A 19,899-nucleotide genomic window follows, 5' to 3' on the forward strand; every position below is an offset into this window, starting at 1 on the left:
AATGTATTAATTAATAAATGATGGCTGTTTTGTGGTTGACTATGGCCCATTATTAATTAAAAAAATATTGAAATACAAGTGATATGTAGTATTCTGTAGTGGTTAGAATGTTGGCCACACAGTCACAGTCTGGAGATCGGGAAGATCTGGGCTCGAATCTCCGTTGGGCATGTCTGTGTGCAGTTTGCATGTTCTCCCCGTGCCTGCATAGGGGTTTTCTCCGGGTATTCCGGTTTCCTCCCACATTCCAAAAACATGCATATTAGGTTAAAGCGACTCTAAATTGTCCATATGTATGAATGTGAGTGTGAATGGTTGTTTGTCTATATGTGCCCTGCGATTGGCTGGCGACCAGTCCAGTGTGTACCCCGCCTGTCGTCTGAAGTCCGCTGGGATAGGCTCCAGCAAACCCCCGCGACCCTAATGAGGAGAAGCGGTATAGAAAAATTATGGATGCATGGATGGCCACCAGACATAAGTAACGTTCCATTATTGCAGTGGTTCTCAATTATTTTCCTTCATACCCCCCAGGGGACAGAAATGTTATGACCCCCCCCCCCCCCCCCCCCCCCCGATATGAAATACTATTGAGAAACTGATCATATCTATTACTGTATCTGTACTGTACAGACTGAATTCAAAACTGAAACCAGCGGAATGCAACAAAATTAAGAAAAGTGAAGCATACAAGGGTATTCAAGAGTCAAATTGCATGCTGATTACGATAAACTAGTTAGTTCACTAGCATGCTTTGCTTAAAGTCATGGCCGTCTCTTGTGTCACTCCAGTCATCTTCAGGGACACAAGAGACAAGAGACGTAGCCTGCGTATTACCAATGTAGTGTAAACAAAGGAGGAGGGTGAAAAGGGTGAAAACCTATTTAGAAAGTAATAAACAGGTTTTCTTTGCTTCAACTACAAAAATATTCAATTTTTTAGAGGGGAGCGGCCTCCCCGATCTGAACCAGTTTGGTGTGATGTTATTGGACTTCTGTGTGAACCGCAGTTTCTCCATAACAAACACCATGTTCGAACATAAGGAAGTCCACAAGTGCACTTGGCATCAGGACACCCTAGGCCGCAGGTCTATGATAGACTTTGTAGTGGTATCATCAGACCTGTGTCCGCATGTTCTAGACACGCGGGCGAAGAGAAGGGCTGAGCGGTCATCTGATCACTACCTGGTAATGAGTTGGGTTGGTGATGGCGGGTTAGGATGCCAACCAGACCTTGGAGACACAAACGTGTAGCGAGGGTGTGCTGGGAACGTCTGGCAGAGTCTCCTGTTCGTTGAACCTTCAACTCTCACTTCCGGCAGAGATTTGGTTGCATTCCAGGGGAGGATGACGATATTTAGTCCGAATGGGCCGTATTCTGTGCCTCCAATGCTGAGGCAGCCGATCGGAGCTGTGGCCGCAAGGTGGTCGTTGCCAGTCATGGCGACAAGCCCCGAACCCGATGGTGGACACCAGAGGTCAGGGCTGTCGTCAAGCTGGAGAAGGAGTCCTGTCGAGCATGGATGGCTTGTGGCACTCCTGAAGCAGCTGACAGATACCGGCAGGCCAAGCGGCACGTGACTTTGGTGGTTGTCGAGTCAAAAATTCAGGTGTGGGAGGAGTTCAATGAGTGCCATGGAGCAAGACTTTCGGTCGGCCTCACAGAGGTTTTGGCAAACTGTCCGACGCCTCAAAAAGGGGAAGCAGTGGCTGGTCCACACTGTTTACAGTGGGGACGGAAGCCTGCTGACCTCGACTGAGGATATAGTCGAGCGGTGGAAGGAATAGTTTGAGGCCCTTCTCAATCCCACTGACATACCTTCCATAGAGGAAGCAGAGTCCGAGGACACAAACGTGAACAGTTTCATCACCGTGGCTGAGGTTTCTGGGAGAGTCAAAACGTTCCCCAGTGGCAAAGCTCCGGGTGTGGATGAGTTTCGCCCTGAATTCCTCAAGGCTCTGGATGTTGAGGGACTGTCTTGGCTGACACGTCTTTTCAACATTGCGTGGAAGTCGGGAACAGTGCCTGTGGATTGGCAGACCGGGGTGGTGGTCCCCCTTTTCAAGAAGGGTGGCTGGAGGATGTGTTCTAACTATACGGGGATCCCTGGGAAAGCCTATTCCAGGGTGCTGGAGAGAAGGGTATGACCGTTAATCGCACATTGGCTACAGGAGGTGTAATGTGGGTTTCGTCCTGGTCACGGAACCCTGGACCAGCTCTACACCCTTGCAAGGGCACTGGATGGTACATGGGAGTTTTCCCGACCAGTCTACAATGTGCTTTGTAGACTTGGAAAAGGCATTCGACCGTGTCCCTCACGGTGTCCTGTGGGGCGTGCTCCGGCACTATGGGATTGGTGGCGCACTACTACGTGCCATTCGGTCTTTGTACAACCAGAAAAGGAGCCTGGTTCGCATTGCAAGCAGTAGGTCCAGCCTGTTTCCGGTGAACGTTGGCCTCCGCCAAGGCTTCCCTTTGTCACCGATTCTGTTTATAATTTTCATGGACAGAATTTCTAGGCGCAGCTAAGGCATTGAGGGAGTCCAGTTTGGGGGCCTGAAGATCTCGTCTATGCTATTTGCAGACGATGTGGTCCTGATGGCCTAATTGGGCTGTGACCTTCAGCGTTGACGGGGGCGGTTTGCAGCTGAGTGTGAAGCTTCCGGGATGAGAGCACCTCCAAATCCGAGGCCATGGTTCTTAGTCGGAAAAGGGTGGATTGCACTCTCCGGGTTGGGAATGAGGTCCTACCCCAGGTGGAGGAGTTCAATCTTGGGGTCTTGTTCACGAGTGACAGAAGGTTGGAGCGTGAGGTCGACAGGCAGATTGGCACAGCGTCTGCAGTAATGCGGTTGCTGCTCCAATTATTGCAGTTGCTCTTCTTTTCATTTTCCAAATGTTTCAACTTTCTTCTTAATCATCATACATTTTCTTCTTTAAAGGCGACTTTATTCCCATCATATTTTGAGTAGATCTCCGTAATATTATAACTTTTTCCCCAACCTAATTTTCCAAAAATGACTACCATATTTTCACCACCATAAAGCGCACTGTATTAAAAGGCGCAGTCTCAGTTACAGGTGCAATTTTTGTATTTAACACAGGCGCAGCGTACTATTGGGTGCATGTATGCACGCTAAAACAAACAGTGACGCTCAGAAGTCATTGAGGAGCGACAACGCTTTATTTCTTTAGATAAATTCAGAGCAGAACTCTCATTCAGTTTATCAGAGCCACTTGAAATCAGAATGGTCATCACTCAACACAACAGTCTCAGTCATGTTGCACATGGACACTACCGCTACTTTTGCAGAACAATAACTAACAACTATGTAGCTCAAACATGTAACTTTAAGAGCATTTGCACCAAAACACTACCGCAAAGCACGCCGGGAAACAGGAAGTGCTCCCAGCGACGCTACAATACGCTAGCATGCTTGCTATTGTATGTTTTTAAAAAGCCAGCGAGAGTAAAACTGAGTTGGGTTGTACTTTATTGAAGTATTTAACAATGTACTCATGTTATTTTTGATCAATTCTCATCCACAAATCCATCAAACTCCTCATTTTTGTATCCCGAATGAACAGCGGGGCAAGTTCTCCATCAAACACACCAGGTTCCCTGTCATCAGTCAGTCAGTCTCGTTGCCGTGCGGCAAATCAGAAATGATGCTGGCTTTTGTGAAAGCTTGAACAGTACATCAGACACGTTAGCCCAAGCATCCACAATCCATTAGTGAAGCTGTGTTCGCTAGCTGTCATCTATCGCTCCCACGCCGCTTGCGACTTCAGTTTAAACGCCGTGTTTACACCGATGTCCAGCGATTGGAGTTCCCTCGTCAAGCCTCCCGGAATGATGTTAAGCTTCAAGTTCATTTGCTTCATTTGTGGTGACGCGTGTGAAAAAAACATCCAATCTCTTTCCGTACACGTCACTCAGTCATTTTCTCATCGTCCGGCCCTTTGGTCCGGCTGGAAACTTTTCTTTAGGCGGCGTCAGCGTCTACCACAGGTAGCACTTTCTGTCCATTACCATGGCAACCAAGCACAACAGTAAAAGCCGACTTCTCGTGTCCCGTTGTGTGTATCGCTGTAATGCTTCTCTACAGTGTGGTTCACCAGGATGTGGAAAGTGAGAGGCATGTCGTCTGTTGGTGATGTAGTAGTAGTTGTCTGCAATGTTGGACGGATAGATGACGCCATTTCATAAATATACAGTACTTATCTAACTACTGGGACGTGCCTTTAGCGCCCTCAGTCACGTCCACGTCACTTTCCTTTTTACAAGCAGCGTGTCGGCAGGAGACGCTCACAGTCAAGCGGAGCGCTCATAAAAGTCACACAGCAACACTTACATATTTGGGACTCGGTACACACATACAGCGCACCGCATTATAAGGCGCCCCGCCCATTTTGGACAAAATTTAAGACTTTTAAGTGCGCCTTATGGTCGTGAAAATACGGTACTTTATTTTTCAACCTTGTGCAACTAAAATGACATTATTTTTCTCATAATATTACAAACTTATTCCCATTAGGCTAGACTTTTTTCTCTTAATATTTTGACTTTATTCTTGTAAAATTACAGCTGTTTTTCCATTTCTGCTGTTGTTTATTAATTTAAATTTCCAGCTATTGACACTTTCTTTTTGTAAATTTTCTCCTCATAATATCTTGACCTTATTCCAATATATTACTTTTTCCAAATATACCAAAAATGAAATGTTTCTCATAATATTACAACAGTTTGTCAATCTGAAGCGTTTTTAATCTATGCCAACGCTCTTGTCTCTTCTCAGGTTCCTCCACATTTTGTCGCAACGGACAAGACTCCTCCACATACCAAAGTGCAGCAGCCAAACTTTGCAGACTTCAGTCGCTTTGCAGAAGAGGTAAGCCAGAGGCGTCCAAACTTTTTCCAGCAAGGGCCACATACTGAAAATTTTCCAAATATATAAACTTCCTTCTTAAATAATCTTTGTCAATAGTCCTCTCATAATATTATGACTTTATTCCCATAATATTTTGACTTTATTCCTATAAAGTAATATTTTTTCCCCAAGCTGATAGCTCTCATAAATTTATGGCTTTTGTTCTTGTTAGAATCAACTTTTTTCTTGTAATTATATGACTGTTTTTTCCATTTTTGCGACAGTTTTTTAATTTCCTGACTACCTTAATTTCCGGTATAGTAGCCGCTACTTTTTTGTTAAACTTTGAACCCTTCCGCTTATACTGCGGTGCAGCAAATTTATGGCTATGTTCTAATCTTGTGACATCTCCTATACTTCAGAACTACTACTAGTTTAAATACTGTGCCGTATAAACCCTTTTAGCCCTTTCTTTAGCAGGAGCCAGTCACGACCTATAAGTGAACTCATGACGAGCTTGTCAATCGGAAGATGCAGGAGGTCATTTAATACAACAGTCTCACTCCTGGTGTCATCTTATTCACAAGGCTAAAATCATCAACTCTCTCAACACTCAAAATGTAGCTAGGAAAATACATTGTGTGTTGAAAATCGTTCCTGGTGACCAGCTAGCGCACTGCTAACGCTAGCGAGAGCTAATGCTATTTACGTTGTCATTGATGCTATTTACTTTGCTGCAAATAGCTGTCCTTGGCTATGCCTGCTTGTAACTAGTAGCTCTTAGCCCAAATTTTAGCTGGCTGTTCAAAGCAAAAATCCGTAGAGAGACAGCTTGCATCTAAAAAAAAAACACTCGTTAGTTGGGACACTCCTATGCACGGTACCACTGTATAATGCCAATTAAAAAATTACCTGCAAAATGACCAGTAACTTTCTTTTCTTCCCGCCAACGTACTTCGTGACAACGCGACTCACAACCACATAAATAACTTTGGTCTTGTCGAGAGAGGCTTCTGCCAGGGCTGTGAACCTGTACTTGCCATTCAAAATACCCTTTTCTTTGCCCAGTTCTGCTCAATGTTTGTTCACGCTTCTGGCTTTACATCAACTGCCACACTTCTGCGTTTCCTCAAACTACGGTGTGGGCCGAGAGTCAAACAGGACGTGTGCACATTAATCGTGCGTAAAGAAAAATAGTACTGTTAAAGGAAAATTCGGTTAACGTTAGTAACACGTTAACTTTGACAGCCCTAGTATAAAGAGAATAAAAATTAAGCGTATGACATGTAGCCACAAATAAACGGAACGTATGGGACACACTGACATTCTGAAGCCTTCTACAACCTCAGATGGATTGACTTTTTCATGCTTCATTCCGCTCTCAAGATCACTGTTACACGCCGTTTCTTATCATCAACCACAAGGTTAGTTCCTTCACGTCCTTCTCATCCTGTTGGATTTGTTGAATTCCATCCCCTCGCTGTTTAGCACCATTATCTGACTTCATTGCGGCGCCGCTTGAAGAGCTTTGCTAGCGTGGCTGATGGAAAGTTAATAAAATTGGAACATTTATTTTTTTTAAAACACAGCAGAAATTAACAAAAAAAACAGCTGTAATTTTATGAGAATAAAGTCAAATATTTAGAGAAAAATGTCTCACAAGAAAAAAAATTCAATTTCAATAGAATAAATGTAGAAAAATAATGACATTTTAGTAGCATAGTTATTTTTTGAAAAATGGTAATATGAGAAACAAACAAACAAAACAGAATAAAGCTGTAATTTTAGGAACGTTTGGTTGCAGAAAAGTTGAGAATAAAGTCAAAATATTATGGGAATAAAGTCATATTTAGGAGAAGAAAATTTACAAGAAAGTTGCTGCCATGGCTGCTGGGCCACGAGAGGGAGCTCATGAACGCCCGATTTCATAAGCTCCCTCAGCCATGGCAGCCATTGGCCAGTGAACTGCTCTGCTGGGAATAATGCATTAAGGCAAGAAGTTAAAATAGTTGCTTTTTATTTTAAACTCGTATTGGTACTTACCTTATAGCAATCTGAAACAATGACAGAAACAACATCAAATGAAAGCATAAATAAATACAGAGCCAGGATAAGCGGCATCAAAGATGTGGATGGATGGATGGATGAATGGATGGATGGATGGATCGATCGATCACACTTCTCAGCCTTCCTGGTAAAGTCTATTCAGGGGTTTCTGCAATGAGGATCCGCCGGATAGTTGAATCTCAGACTCAGGAGGAGCATGGTCACTGTGGACCAGCTCTCCACTCTCAGCAGGGTCGTTGAGGGTGCATGGGAGTTCTCCCAACCAATCTGCATGTGTGTTGTAGACTTGGAGAAGGCATTTGACCATATTCATTGAGAAATTCTGTGGAGAGTACTCCGGAGTATGGGGTATCAGACCACCTAATTCAGGCTGTCTGTTCCCTGTATGACAGAGTTTGGTTCGCATTGTTACCAGTAAGTCGGAACCATTTCCAGTGAGGGTTGGGCCTTTGTCACTGATTTTGTTCATTACCTTTATGGACAGAATTTGTAGGTGGAGCCAGGGCATTGAAAGGTTCCGGTTTGGTGGCTGCAGGATTGCGTTTGTGATTCTTGCAGATGATGTGGTCCTACTGGCTTCATCGGGCTGTGGCCTTCAACTCTCACTGGATCGGTTCGTTGAGTGTGAAGCGGCCGGGATGAGAATCAGCACCTCCAAGTCCGAGTCCGTAGTTCTCGCCCGGAAAAGGGAGGCGTGCCATCTCCGGGTCGAGGATGAGATCCTGCCTGAAGTGAAGGAGTTTAAGTACCTCAGGGCCTTTTTCACGAGTGAGGGAAGGCTGGAACACGAGATCGATAGGCGAGTTGGTGCGGCATCTGCAGTGATGCGGACTCTGCATCGGTCCGTTGTGGTGAAGAGGGAGCTGAGGCGAAAGGCAAAGCTCTCAATTTACTGGTTGATCTACCTGTATGTTTCTACCCTTACCTATGGTCATGAGCTTTGGGTAGTGACAGTAAGGACAATATCACGGGTACAAAAGCAGCCAAAATGAGTTTTCCCTAGTTTGTTTTTTTATGTCTTTTTTTAAAGTAAATAAAAAAATGTAGGGTCAGGCTTTCAAAGGATAGTGATATTGATAATATAATAAAAAAATGTACAATGTATATTATATCTCAAATTTATAGCAGGTGTGTGCAAATGTCTTTCCTGCAGGGAGGGCCACATATTGAAAGGAAAGGATGCGACTTTGCCACTTGAATATTTTGTAAAGCAACACATGTAGATATGCTAAGTTAAATATATTTCAAGAAAAAAGTGCATCTCATCGTTGTCATATAGGTGAAAAAAAATTATTAATATCAACATCACTCTCTGCTATTTCTTTCCCATTTTTGCTGTTGTTAATTTTACAAATGTTTCAACTTGTGTCTTCAACAATCTCAGTGCATTTTGTTATTTTTCTATATAAAGACCTGGTCAAAATCTTAAGACCAGTTGAAAAATTGCTAGAATTAGCATTTTGTACTTTTGGATCTTAATGAGGTTTTAAGTAGAGCTACAATATGCAAAAGCAAGAAGGGGGAGTGACACAAACAACATTTGGAACTTGTAATTAAAAAAAAAAGCTGAAATAGGTTGTTTATCACCTGATCAAAAGTTGAAGACCTCAGGCTATAAAAAGCCAAAATCTGCTGAAAATGTTCATTTTCTGTCAGGCATTCACACTGTCATGCCCTCCTGATGGCTAAAGCTAAGAAGCTTTCTCTTTTTGAACGTGGTCGGATTGTGGAGCTGCATAAGCAAGGCCTCTCGCAGCGTGCCATTGCTGCTGAGGTTGGGTGCAGTAAATCAGTCATTCTACATTTTTTGAAAGATCCTGAGCATTATGGAACAAAAACGTCAAGTGGAAGACCCAAAAAAATCACACCTGCGCTGAGCCGGAGGGTCCGATTGGCTGTACATGAAGACACAGGGCGGTCTTCGACCCAAATTAAGGCCCTTACTGGTGCCGACTGCAGCGCAATAAATATCAGACGGCATCTACGGGAAAAGGCTTTAAAAAACAAAAAAGGAATTCAACGCCACAAAACTGCACGTTTAGACTTTGCCAGGGAGCATCAAACATGGGACATTGAAAGGTGGAAAAAAGTTTTATTCTCTGATGAGAAAAAATGTAACCTTGACGGTCCAGATGGCTTCCAACGTTACTGGCATGACAAGGAGATCCCACCTGAGATGTTTTCTACCCGGCACAGTGGAGGGGGGTCCATTATGGTCTGGGGTGCTTTTTCATTCAGTGGAACACTGGAGCTTCAGGTGGTGCAGGGTTGTCAAACGGCGAATCTTAAACTTTTGATCAGATGATGAACAGCCTATTTCAGTTTAATTGTTGTTTTCAAATAAATAACTTTTTCAAAATGCTTTTTGTCTCACTCCCCCTTCTTGTTTTTGCATATTGTAGCTCTACTTAGAACCTCATTGAAATCCAAATGTGCAAAATGCAAATTCTAGAATTTTTATTTTTTTTTTTCTGACCGGACCAGAGCAGGAGGGGACAGAGAAGAAGAGAAAAGAAAACAGGGGGGGGTGCGGGGATAAGAGGGTGACAAAAAAAAAGACAAGAGACAAGGACAACAGCAGCAACAACAATTGTGACAACAAGAACAGAACAACAGAAACATACAGAACTACATCAGCAAATAAATGTCTGTGATGACTATAAAGACGAGCAAGGACATAAGGACAAAGGACAAAATAATATCAACAAACACAATGACAATGCTGCATTGAGACAATCACACATTTTAATAGTAATGAAATGATGAATGAAATGAAGTGATCACAATGACAATACTGCATTGAAACAGTCACACATAATTGTAGTCATGAAATGATTATCTATTATAGTGAACAGAATGACATCATTGTAAAAAAAACTATAGTCATACTGCTGATATCACCGTCGCTGTAATAAAACCAACAACATAATAACACCCTGGTTAACTCAGTGAGTAATGTGGGGAAGTATGTATGTACTGTGAGTGTGCATATGTACAGGTATCTCTGTATGTGGGGAAGACTTCATATATATAAAGGTGCAAGAATGTGTGGGCCCCACCGCCACCCCCACCCCCAGGGAGCGGAGCCCGGGCCAACCCCCGCCCGACCCCCGACACAGGACCACCCCGCCCAGGAGGCACACCCTCCACCCACCCGGCGGAGGCACGGGTGGCAGAGATATATCACCCAACACCCGACCCCACGGAGCAAACCCCTGTTCTAGAATTCTAGAATTTTTGAACTGATCTTAAGATTTTGATTAGGAGTGTATGTATTATTGCCATCATATTATAACTGTTTTCCCAATCTAATTTTCCAAAAGTGAAAGCTTTATTCTATGCCAAATGCAACTTTTTTCTTTTAATATTTTTGTCTTTATTCTCATATAATTACTTGTAATAAATTTTTAAAAAAAAAATCAAAAATCAAAATTAATTATAATTGTTTTTTTCATTTCTGCTGTGTTTTCTTCCAACTATTTCAATTTTCTTGTCAATTTGCGTTTTGGAATTGTAACTTTTTTATTCCCATAATTTTTTACTTTATTTTTGTAACATTATAATTTTTTCCGCAGCGTAATTTTTTTTATTCATTGTTTTGTTTCTTTTTCTGTAGTATTACGACTTTAAAAAAAAAGTATCTTTCTTGCAAAATAACTTATAAAAAAAATAACTATTCCCATAAAATTGCGACTGTTCTCGTTAGATTACGTTGTTCTGTTAATATTTTGACTTTATTCTTGTAAAACTACTTTTGAGTTTTCCATTTTTGCTGTTTTTTTCCATTTTTTTGATAAATTCTATTTTTAGAATGTGCCGCAGGCCAACAAAACAAAGCCACAGGCCACAAATGACCCCTGGGCCGCACATTGGACACCCCTGGTTTATAGTATATTAATGATTTTAATGATGAATATTACTGGGGAAATGTTGTATTTATCAATTCATACATGTGAGCTTTATCCTTGCAACAAATTAATATTGGTCTTCCAGGACACAAGTGGAGGTTGTCGCAGCGACCAAGCTCCACCGAAGCCGCTTCGAAGGAAGTATCGCCCAGATGGCTGGAATCCAGAGTCTGTAGCGCCACCTAGTGCGCCATTTGTCACCCCCAGCAAGCCCAATCAAAAGTCAGTCAAACACTCAACTCCTCAATATTTTCTTTCAATATTCATGCAAAATCATATGTAATAGTAGATGATGAATTACTTACTACTTATTAAATTCTTATTAAATTACAAGTCAATCAATCGATCAATCAATTATATAGGTAGCGCCAAAGCACAACAACAGATATTTCATCGCACTTTACACATGGAGGTCACATTCATAAATGAAAAACAGAGAACCAATTGGAACCCCACATGAGTAAGCACTTGGCGACGGAGGCAAGGAAGAACTCCCTCTGGGGAAGAAAGCTTGAACAGAACCCAGGCTCTGTGGGGCGGCCATCTGTCTCAACCGGTTGGGTTATGATATAAAAAAAGAGTCGAGGGATAGATGGTAGGTGAAGCCAGAAATCATACTCTTAGTCCAAGGAACATAGAGGAGTGTCTCTAATACGTATCAGTGTAATTACTGATTTAATGTGATTTTATTTTGCTAGCCAATTTAAGGTAATTAGAATTGCCATAAAATGCTATATTAAAAATACTATTAAATGCTTTGAGTAGAAATTGATAATTAGAAAAATGTAACCATTGATAGATAGATACTTTATTGATCTCCAAGACAAAGCTCGGCAAAAATATCATAATGACCTTAATCACTTAATCACAAAATAAAATCAAACAACCAAGGCAAGACATGAGAGACAAGAAAATTATTTGATCTAAAATAATATTAATAAAGTAAATTCACATATGATCTCTGTCCTCCCGTGATCATGTCGAAGTATCCTTGGGCAAGATACTGAACCCCCAGTTGCTCCTGATGCTGCGTCATCAGTTGGAGCGAGCAGTGTCAAAGCGCTTTGAGTGCCTTGTAGGTGGAAACGTGCGATACAAGTGAAAGAGCATTTACCATATAATAATAGACAATGGATTACTTACCACTGCTCTTATTGAATTACTAGTAATTCCTGATTTAATGTGATTTCTCCATCCATCCGTCTTCTATGCCGCTTATCCTCACTATGGTCGTGGGTAAGCTGGAGCCTATCCCAGCTGACTTTGGGTGATCACAGGGCACATATAGACAAACAACCATTTACACCCACATTCACGCCTATGGACAATTTAGAGTCGCCAATTAACCTAACTTGCATGTTTTTGGAATGTGGGAGAAAACCATGCACGCACAGGGAGGACATGCAAACTCCACACAGAGATGACCAACAGAGATTCAAACCCAGGTCTTCCCGATCTCTTGACTGTGTGGTCAACATGCTAACCTAATGTGATTATTTTTAAAAGTCAATTTAAGGAAACTATAATTACAGTTGAGGAAATGCTTTTGAAATATAATTTTTTTTTAGCAAAAACTGTTCATTTAAAACATGTAGACATTGGATTTCTTTTTTAAATGTAATAAAAAAAAATATTTCTGATTATTGTACTATAAAGGCCAATTTTTTAGTGTGATTTTAGTGTGATTTATGGATGTATGACATCCCCATCACCATTGTAGTCCAATAACAGCGACTTACCCCCCCACTTGGTCTCCTAAGTCCAGTTCTGGTCAGATTTCTGTGATGAAGAACGTAGTTCTGCTTAGTTGTTGAGGACAATTAACAAAGACTTTGGCTTCTAAAAACAATATGCGTTCAAAAGATTAAAACATTTACATCACAAAAATGCCTTCTCAAAAAATTAAAAGCTCACAAAACGCTTGGGTTATATCTTGTCTACCGCCATGTCCCTGCGCACTGTCAACTGTGCGATCATTTGTAGGTGACGAAGACACTGGCATCTTCTTCTGCTGTGGAACACATACATAAACAAGATGCCCACGGCGCTCCGTCTTCATTGTTGACTTCATGTCCAAAAATCCGAACTATCCTTTTAATTTTTTTGGTACCGGGAGTCACATATAATAGTAGAATGCATTACAGTAGACGCCCCTACAATGTAAATAATCAGTTCCGAGAACGTTTATGTTATAGGGTTTTTACGTTGTACGAAGCGTAAAATACATGTAAATTGCACATGTATGCTGGAGCGAGCATGACAGGGTGTAGCAATGGGTAATAATCTGGCACTGAACCTAGCATTGCACACAGCTTAAATAGCACTCCTAAATAAGGCACAGGTGAGGATGATCAGCTCATCAGGAGTGTCAGGGATGTGCTGCAAGAGAAGACAGAGAGATAGCAGTACCGCAGCACACAATCCTGACAGTATCCCCCCCTTTTATAAGACGCGACGGGCTTGATGCAGGAGACGTGGAAGACAGGGTTGACTTTAAGGGCCGGCGGGAGCTTCAGCTTGACGGCTGACTTGTTGACTATGGTCTCAATCTTGTACAGTCCCACGAACCTTGGGGCCAGCTTCCAAGAGGTCCCTGCAAGTGGGAGATCTTTCGAGGAAAGCCACACCTCCATCCTGGGCTGGTAGTTAGGTGCAGGGATGCGGTGTCTGTCAGCAATCCGACGGTTGTTTTCTGCCGTCCGTGTCAGTGCAGCTCGGGTCTCCCGCCAGATGTGTAGGTGTATGTGAACTGCCGGGACAGTGATTTCTGCTTCCTGGGAGGGGAAAAGCGGGGGTTGGTAACCAAACACAGTCTTGAAAGGAGACATACCTGTCGGCGAGCAAGGTAACGAGTTGTGGGTGTACTCGATCCAGGGGAGGTGGGTCGACCAGGAGGGGTGGCGGTGACAGACGCACTTAAGTGCTGCTTCCAGGCCCTGATTAGCCCGCTCCGTCTGGCCGTTGGACTGTGGGTGGTATCCTGAAGAAGGACTTACGGTCGACCAGGGGTGCCGGTGACAGACGCACTTAAGTGCTGCTTCCAGGCCCTGATTAGCCCACTCCGTCTGGCCGTTGGACTGTGGGTGGTATCCTGAAGAAGGACTTACGGTCGCCCCCAATGCCTTATTAAATGCCTGCTACACTCTCGAAGCGAATTGAGGTCCTCTGTCCGAAACAATGTCTGTAGGTATGCCTCACCAACAGTTTAGCCGTCTCCAGGGTCGAGGGCAATTTGGGGAGCGTCACAAAATGCGCTATCTTCGAGAACTTGTCCACGATATTGAGTATTACAGTCCGACCATGTGACGAGGGTAATCCAGTGATAAAGTCCATCGCGATGTGGGACCATGGGCGACCAGGGACGGGCAACGGCTGGAGCAATCCGGCGGGGGGGGGCGATGAGAGGCTTTACCTCTGGCGCAGACGGAGCAGGCGGCGACAAACTCCTTCACGTCGGCTGTCATAGTAGGCCACCAGAACCTTTGGGAAACCAGGAATAGAGTTCGGATGGCAGGCAACCTTGGACGAGTGACCCCACAGCAGCACCTCGGACCTGAGTCGTTCGGGAACAAACAAAATCCCCTCGGGTCAACCCTCTGGTGGTTCTGTTTCCTCCTCTGCCCTTGAGACCTTCCTCTCCACCTCCCACTGGAGAGCGCCGAGTACCCAGGTGACAGGTATGATGGTCTCCGGTGGTGAGTCTGACTCCACAGGGCAAAAGATCCTCGACAAGGCATCTGGCTTAATGTTCCGTGATCCCGGTCTGTATGTAAGAGAGAAATTAAATCTTGTTAAGAACAATGACCATCTAGGTTGGCGAGAGTTGAGTCTGTGCGCTGAGGTACGACAGGTTCTTGTGATCGGTAATCACTACCAACGGCTGAGCTGCACCCTCCAGCCAGTGTCTCCACTCACGCAGCGCAAACTCGATGGCCAGCAGTTCCCGATTGCCCACATCATAATTTCTCTCTGCCGGGGTGAGGCGACGTGAGAAAAATGCACACGGGTGCAGCTTCTGGTCGACTGGTGAGCGCTGGGATAGGACCGCCCCCACTCCCGTATCCGAGGCATCGACCTCAACGATAAACTGCAAAGTAGGGTCAGGGTGAGTTAACACCAGAGTGGATGTAAACAGTATCTTAAGTTTAGAAAACGCCTCCTCAGCTTCGGAAGACCATACAAAGGGGACTTTTATAGATGTAACCCTTGTCAGAGGTTCTGCCCTTGTGCTGAAATTACGAATGAACTTCCGGTGCGATTCCATTTTGTTGGCCAGATTGTTCTGTTAGGAACGGCCAAGGCCGTGATTCAGGAATCCAAAAATGCAGAGTCAATCCGTGTTAACAAAAAGGTTTTAATACAAAAAGGATAACAAAAATACACAAACAACACAGGAAGCAAAGTGCAACAGAAATACCTCCGGACCTAGTCACGGGAATAGCAAAAACAGAAAACACTGCTAGCACGGTCACTGAGCAGGAAAAAAATCACAGTATGAACGAAAAGAGCTGCTAACAAAAACTAGCAGAAGTTTACAGAGTAAATGCTACCGCTGAAGGACGTCAAGCAGGAGGACTGTACTTATAAGAACTAGGAGAGCAAGAGTCAGAAAGCCAAAACACAATGCACAGGTATGCTGGAGCGAGCATGACAGGGTGTAGCAATGGGTAACAATCTGGCACTGAACCTAGCATTGCGCACAGCTTAAACAGCACTCCTAAACAAGGCACAGGTGAGGATGATCAGCTCATCAGGAGTGTAAGGGATGTGCTGCAAGAGAAGACAGAGAGATGGCAGTACCACAGCACACAATCCTGACAGTAAATGGCCTAATCCGTTCCAAGATCTTCCCAAACTCACCCCTTTGGCCCTTCAAAATATTCAAAGTCCACCAAATATGGTGGGAAAATATAAGAAAACGTTAGCATAAACATAGTAGAGTAACATTCCAATATAAAATAAGGTAATATATAAGAAAAAAAAACTAAAAACTGAAAAACAAAAACAATCTTACCGTTCACGAGATGTTTTATATTTGATATTTTGATTGGCTGCGTAAGTAAATACCTACCAACAGGCTGTCACTCACGGAGCCTGTCACTCACGGAGTTGCATTGCAAAATGGTGCAGAATAAATTATGTGTTTATTTTATTTACATTTCAGGTTGTATTTTGGGAACGTTGGTCACGGGTGTGCTGAAGCCTATCCCAGCTGACTTCGGGCCAGAGGGTTGGTACACCCTGGACTGGTCGCCAGCCAATGGCAGGGCACATATAGACAAACAACCATTCACACTCACATTCATACCTATGGACAATTTAGAGTCTCCAATTAACCTAACATGCATGTTTTTGGAATGTGGGAGGAAACCGGAGTACCCTGAGAAAACCCACACACGCACGGGGAGAACATGCAAACTCCACACTGAGATACCCAACAGAGATTCGAACCCAGACTGTGTGGCTAACCACTGGCCACCGTGCGGCCGGCTTCTTATTCAATACAAACAATTCCTAATTTAATGTGACTTTTTTTTTTTTTTTTTTGCAACTCAATTTAAGGTGAAGAATTAAACTTCAGACGACAAATTATTTTTGTTAAATAATCTAAATATTTCATTAAAAAACAGCATTTCCTTATCATAATTGTAGATAAGGAAATTGTAGATAAAAATGTTAAATCTAAAAATTATATTTGATTTATCTCCCCCACCACCACTCCATGCTGTCCAGGCAGAAGCGCAAGATCCAGATGGCGATCCGGAAAACTAAGGAAAGCAACGCCGTATTGACGCGACTGAACAGCGAGCTCCAGCAGCAGCTGAAGGTCGGCCTCAATCTTTATCCTATGATCGACTCCAGTCAACACTTTTGCACATTTTAAAAGACAGGTGCCGCAAGGCATGCTAGGAAGCCAGGAGCACTCCAAGCATGCCTTGGGTCACCGGAAACCTTCATGAGTTTTTGACCACTGCTATGAAATTGCTAGATGTTGACATATACATGGACAACATAAGGGACAGACATTTAATTACAACAGACATCATTTATACATAATTGGTCTCCCACAGCGTCCATAAAAATGATGCACACGGGTCAAAATTAGACAAATACTCGCGCAATAGATTGCAGCCTTGTGTGAACCATAAAAAAGTTCATTAAAAAAACATGACATCAGGCGGTTTAACTTGCTTTAACTCGTTGACCCCTTTTGAATATTTAGAGCACAGCCCACCAAAACATGGAAATAATGCATGTCAAAAAAGACACTTTTTAAAAATTATTGCTATTATTTTTTTTATATTATTTCTTTTAAAAAATGATATACAGTAGACACCCCTACAACATAAATAATCCGTCTTGAGAACCTTTATGTTATAGGGTTTTTTTGTTATACGAAGCGTAAAATACATGTAAATGGCCTAATCCGTTCCAAGATCTTCCCAAACTCACCCCTTTGGTGTCCACCAAATATGGTGGGAAAATATAAGAAAATGTTAGCATAAACATAGTAGAGTAACATTCCAATATAAAATAAGGTAATAAATAAGATTACTGTAAATGAATAAAACTGAAAAACAAAAACAATCTTACCGTTCATGTCTTGATCAGGAGCGCAAGTGGAGGCAGGAAGGAGGAAGAGGACTAGCCTGAGTCAAAGAGTCAAAGACTCAAAGAGTGTAAGAGTCAGCTGGTCTCACAGACAAACGCACACGCATTACACAATAATGCTGTGTGCAAAATTTTAATTTGTAACTTAATTGTTTAGCTTAGTTTAAGGGCGACTACAAAGAGGAAGGAGGTTGAAGGGAGAAACCTGTCTCTCACACAAACTCGCGTATGTGTTGTGTAAGTCAGCCAATGAGATGAGAGCATAGGCGGTGCCCCGATAATCAGCCAATGAGATGAGAGCATAGGCGGTGCCCCAAAAATCAGCCAATGAGAGCGTGATGCGTCAGAAGGCGTCACCAAGTGTTAGTCTGAACTTGCACCGACTTGAGGCATTAATAAAGTTGATGGAAAAAAAGAAAAAAAAACTTGCACTGACTTGACACTTTATGTTATATGGAATTTCTTATGTAATACGATACAAAAACTTTACATAAATTCTTTACGTTCAGTGGAATTTATGTAAAAGGAGGTTTACGTTATGCAAGGTACTACTGTATATATATTTAAATTTTATTATTATTATTGATTGTTTTTTTTACTTTTTAACATGGTATCTTTATATTATTTTATGTATTATTTTTAATATTATTTTTTAAAAAAGTTTTATACATATATATTTTAATTGACTTATTTAAGTATGTATATTATATTAAGTAAAAGGTCATTTAAAAAAATTATTTTAAAACAAATCAAAATGACAATCTTTCTTAATGTTATGTGATCTTACTTTACATTCTATTATGTTATCTTAGCTTACGTTATTTCATCTTATGTTATCTTGTCTCATCATATATTATTATTTATCTTGGTTTATGTTACATTATGTTCTCTTATCTTGTTATCATATCTTATGTTATCTTAACTTATGTTGTAATATATATATATATATATATATATATAAATATATATATATACATATATATATATATATCCATCCATCCATCCATCCATTTTCTATGCCGCTTGTCCTCATTAGGGTCACGGGGGTATGCTGGAGCCTGGACTGGACTGGTCGCCAGCCAATCGCAGGGCACAATATATATAAAATATATATAAAGATATTTTTTATGGCATGGCCATCTTTTGTTTCCATGAGGCGCTGCTGGTGAAAAGCGCGTATGGAATGGAATGGAATGGCGGGGGAGGGACTAGCACACGGTCATCACCATTCTCAACTGTCCTATCTTCTTTTCCATCATGCATGTTTCATCGAGTCTATCTTGATAAAGCCAGCAGGGGCCCAACTGTGCAGACGTCATGTGATCGCTCTCTCTGGCTACAGGTGGTCCACCATGAGAGGGTCACCTTGGAGACTCAGCTGGACCTCCTTCGTCCCGTGGCCTCGACGTAAGCAAGCCCGGATCAAGTTCCTTCCACGTTTATATTTTTTTGCTTGAAAAACATTGGGGGATATCTAGTTGCTCTTTATTGCATGAAAAACATATTTTTTTGTCTTCATTTTCTGCTGTCAATTTATGGCTGGAGATTTTTTTATGGCAAAATAAAATAAATCTAAAGACAATTAAAAATGAATGAATTATTTCTTTATGGAATTGTCAATTTTGTGAAAGACAATGGTGAAACAATGATATTGAAATCTTTAATTTCATGGCCTTTTGAATCATTTCCACACTAGTTTTTGTTCCTCATTTATTTTTCTTTATTTATTATTTCTTATTCTGCTGCAACAAATGCAGCACAAACCGTGCAAAGAACCCTCCATATGTTATATCACTGGTAGGGATGCTCCGATCAGGATTTTATGGTGCGGGATTCCGATACCAATCACATGGATTAATTATACGTTTTTCTATTTGTTTATGATGAGTGCTATTGGCCAGAGGTGCCGTATAAAGGACAAAAGTCAGGACAATTCCAAGGTCCCATGACTGCCAGGGAGCCCGAACAATAGGTAATTACTAAATCATTAGTAATTAATTAATAAACGCCTGCCCCCCAGAGTGATTTTTTTTTAGTGGCCCAGAATCAACATGTGCTGATATGTTGATCATGTGATTTTCGGTGGCCAATCGATCGGAGCATCCCCAATCACTGGAGCAGTCTTGATCGTGGATAGTGTGCTATTTATACTGTGCAGCATTTTGTGTAACCGTGGCAAAGTAATTGACACCAAAAAAAAGAATTAGAAACACATTAGTTACACCAGCATTTCCTACCCTGATTGTCACGTTCTGTGTGCTGTGTTGCTGCCCCCTCCCTGTTTTTTGTTGCACCTCTCCTGCCAATCACCAGATAATTGATGCACCTGCATCCCATCTGGCGGCGACTCCTAAGCAGCAAGCTCACCACCACTTGTCGCCAGATTGTTGCCAGACTCACGTCATCCACGGCTCTCTCCAGCATTCTCATTTTGCTACTAACTT

General features: G+C 42.2%; 1 protein-coding gene across 11 annotated transcripts in view; it reads left to right on the forward strand.

Annotated features, from left to right (window-relative positions):
* The window catches only part of reps2 (RALBP1 associated Eps domain containing 2), an 82,639-nt gene that overhangs the window by 46,190 nt on the left and 16,550 nt on the right, over positions 1 to 19,899 (forward strand). For 9 of the 11 annotated variants that reach the window (XR_008572679.1, XR_008572678.1, XM_054789440.1 and 6 more), the window contains 4 exons: positions 4,797 to 4,889; positions 10,929 to 11,065; positions 16,577 to 16,670; positions 18,798 to 18,862. Coding sequence is in view for 9 of the 11 variants with exons in the window: in XM_054789440.1 (XP_054645415.1) it covers positions 4,797 to 4,889; positions 10,929 to 11,065; positions 16,577 to 16,670; positions 18,798 to 18,862 (389 nt within the window). In the remaining 2 variants the exon portion in view is untranslated. Of the gene's footprint in view, positions 1 to 4,796; positions 4,890 to 10,928; positions 11,066 to 16,576; positions 16,671 to 18,797; positions 19,002 to 19,899 lie in introns of those variants that run through there. The other 2 variants (XM_054789444.1, XM_054789438.1) reach the window with 2 other exon arrangements.

Source organism: Dunckerocampus dactyliophorus, chromosome 10 (genome assembly GCF_027744805.1).
Source record: "Dunckerocampus dactyliophorus isolate RoL2022-P2 chromosome 10, RoL_Ddac_1.1, whole genome shotgun sequence".
Lineage (NCBI taxonomy): Eukaryota > Metazoa > Chordata > Actinopteri > Syngnathiformes > Syngnathidae > Dunckerocampus > Dunckerocampus dactyliophorus.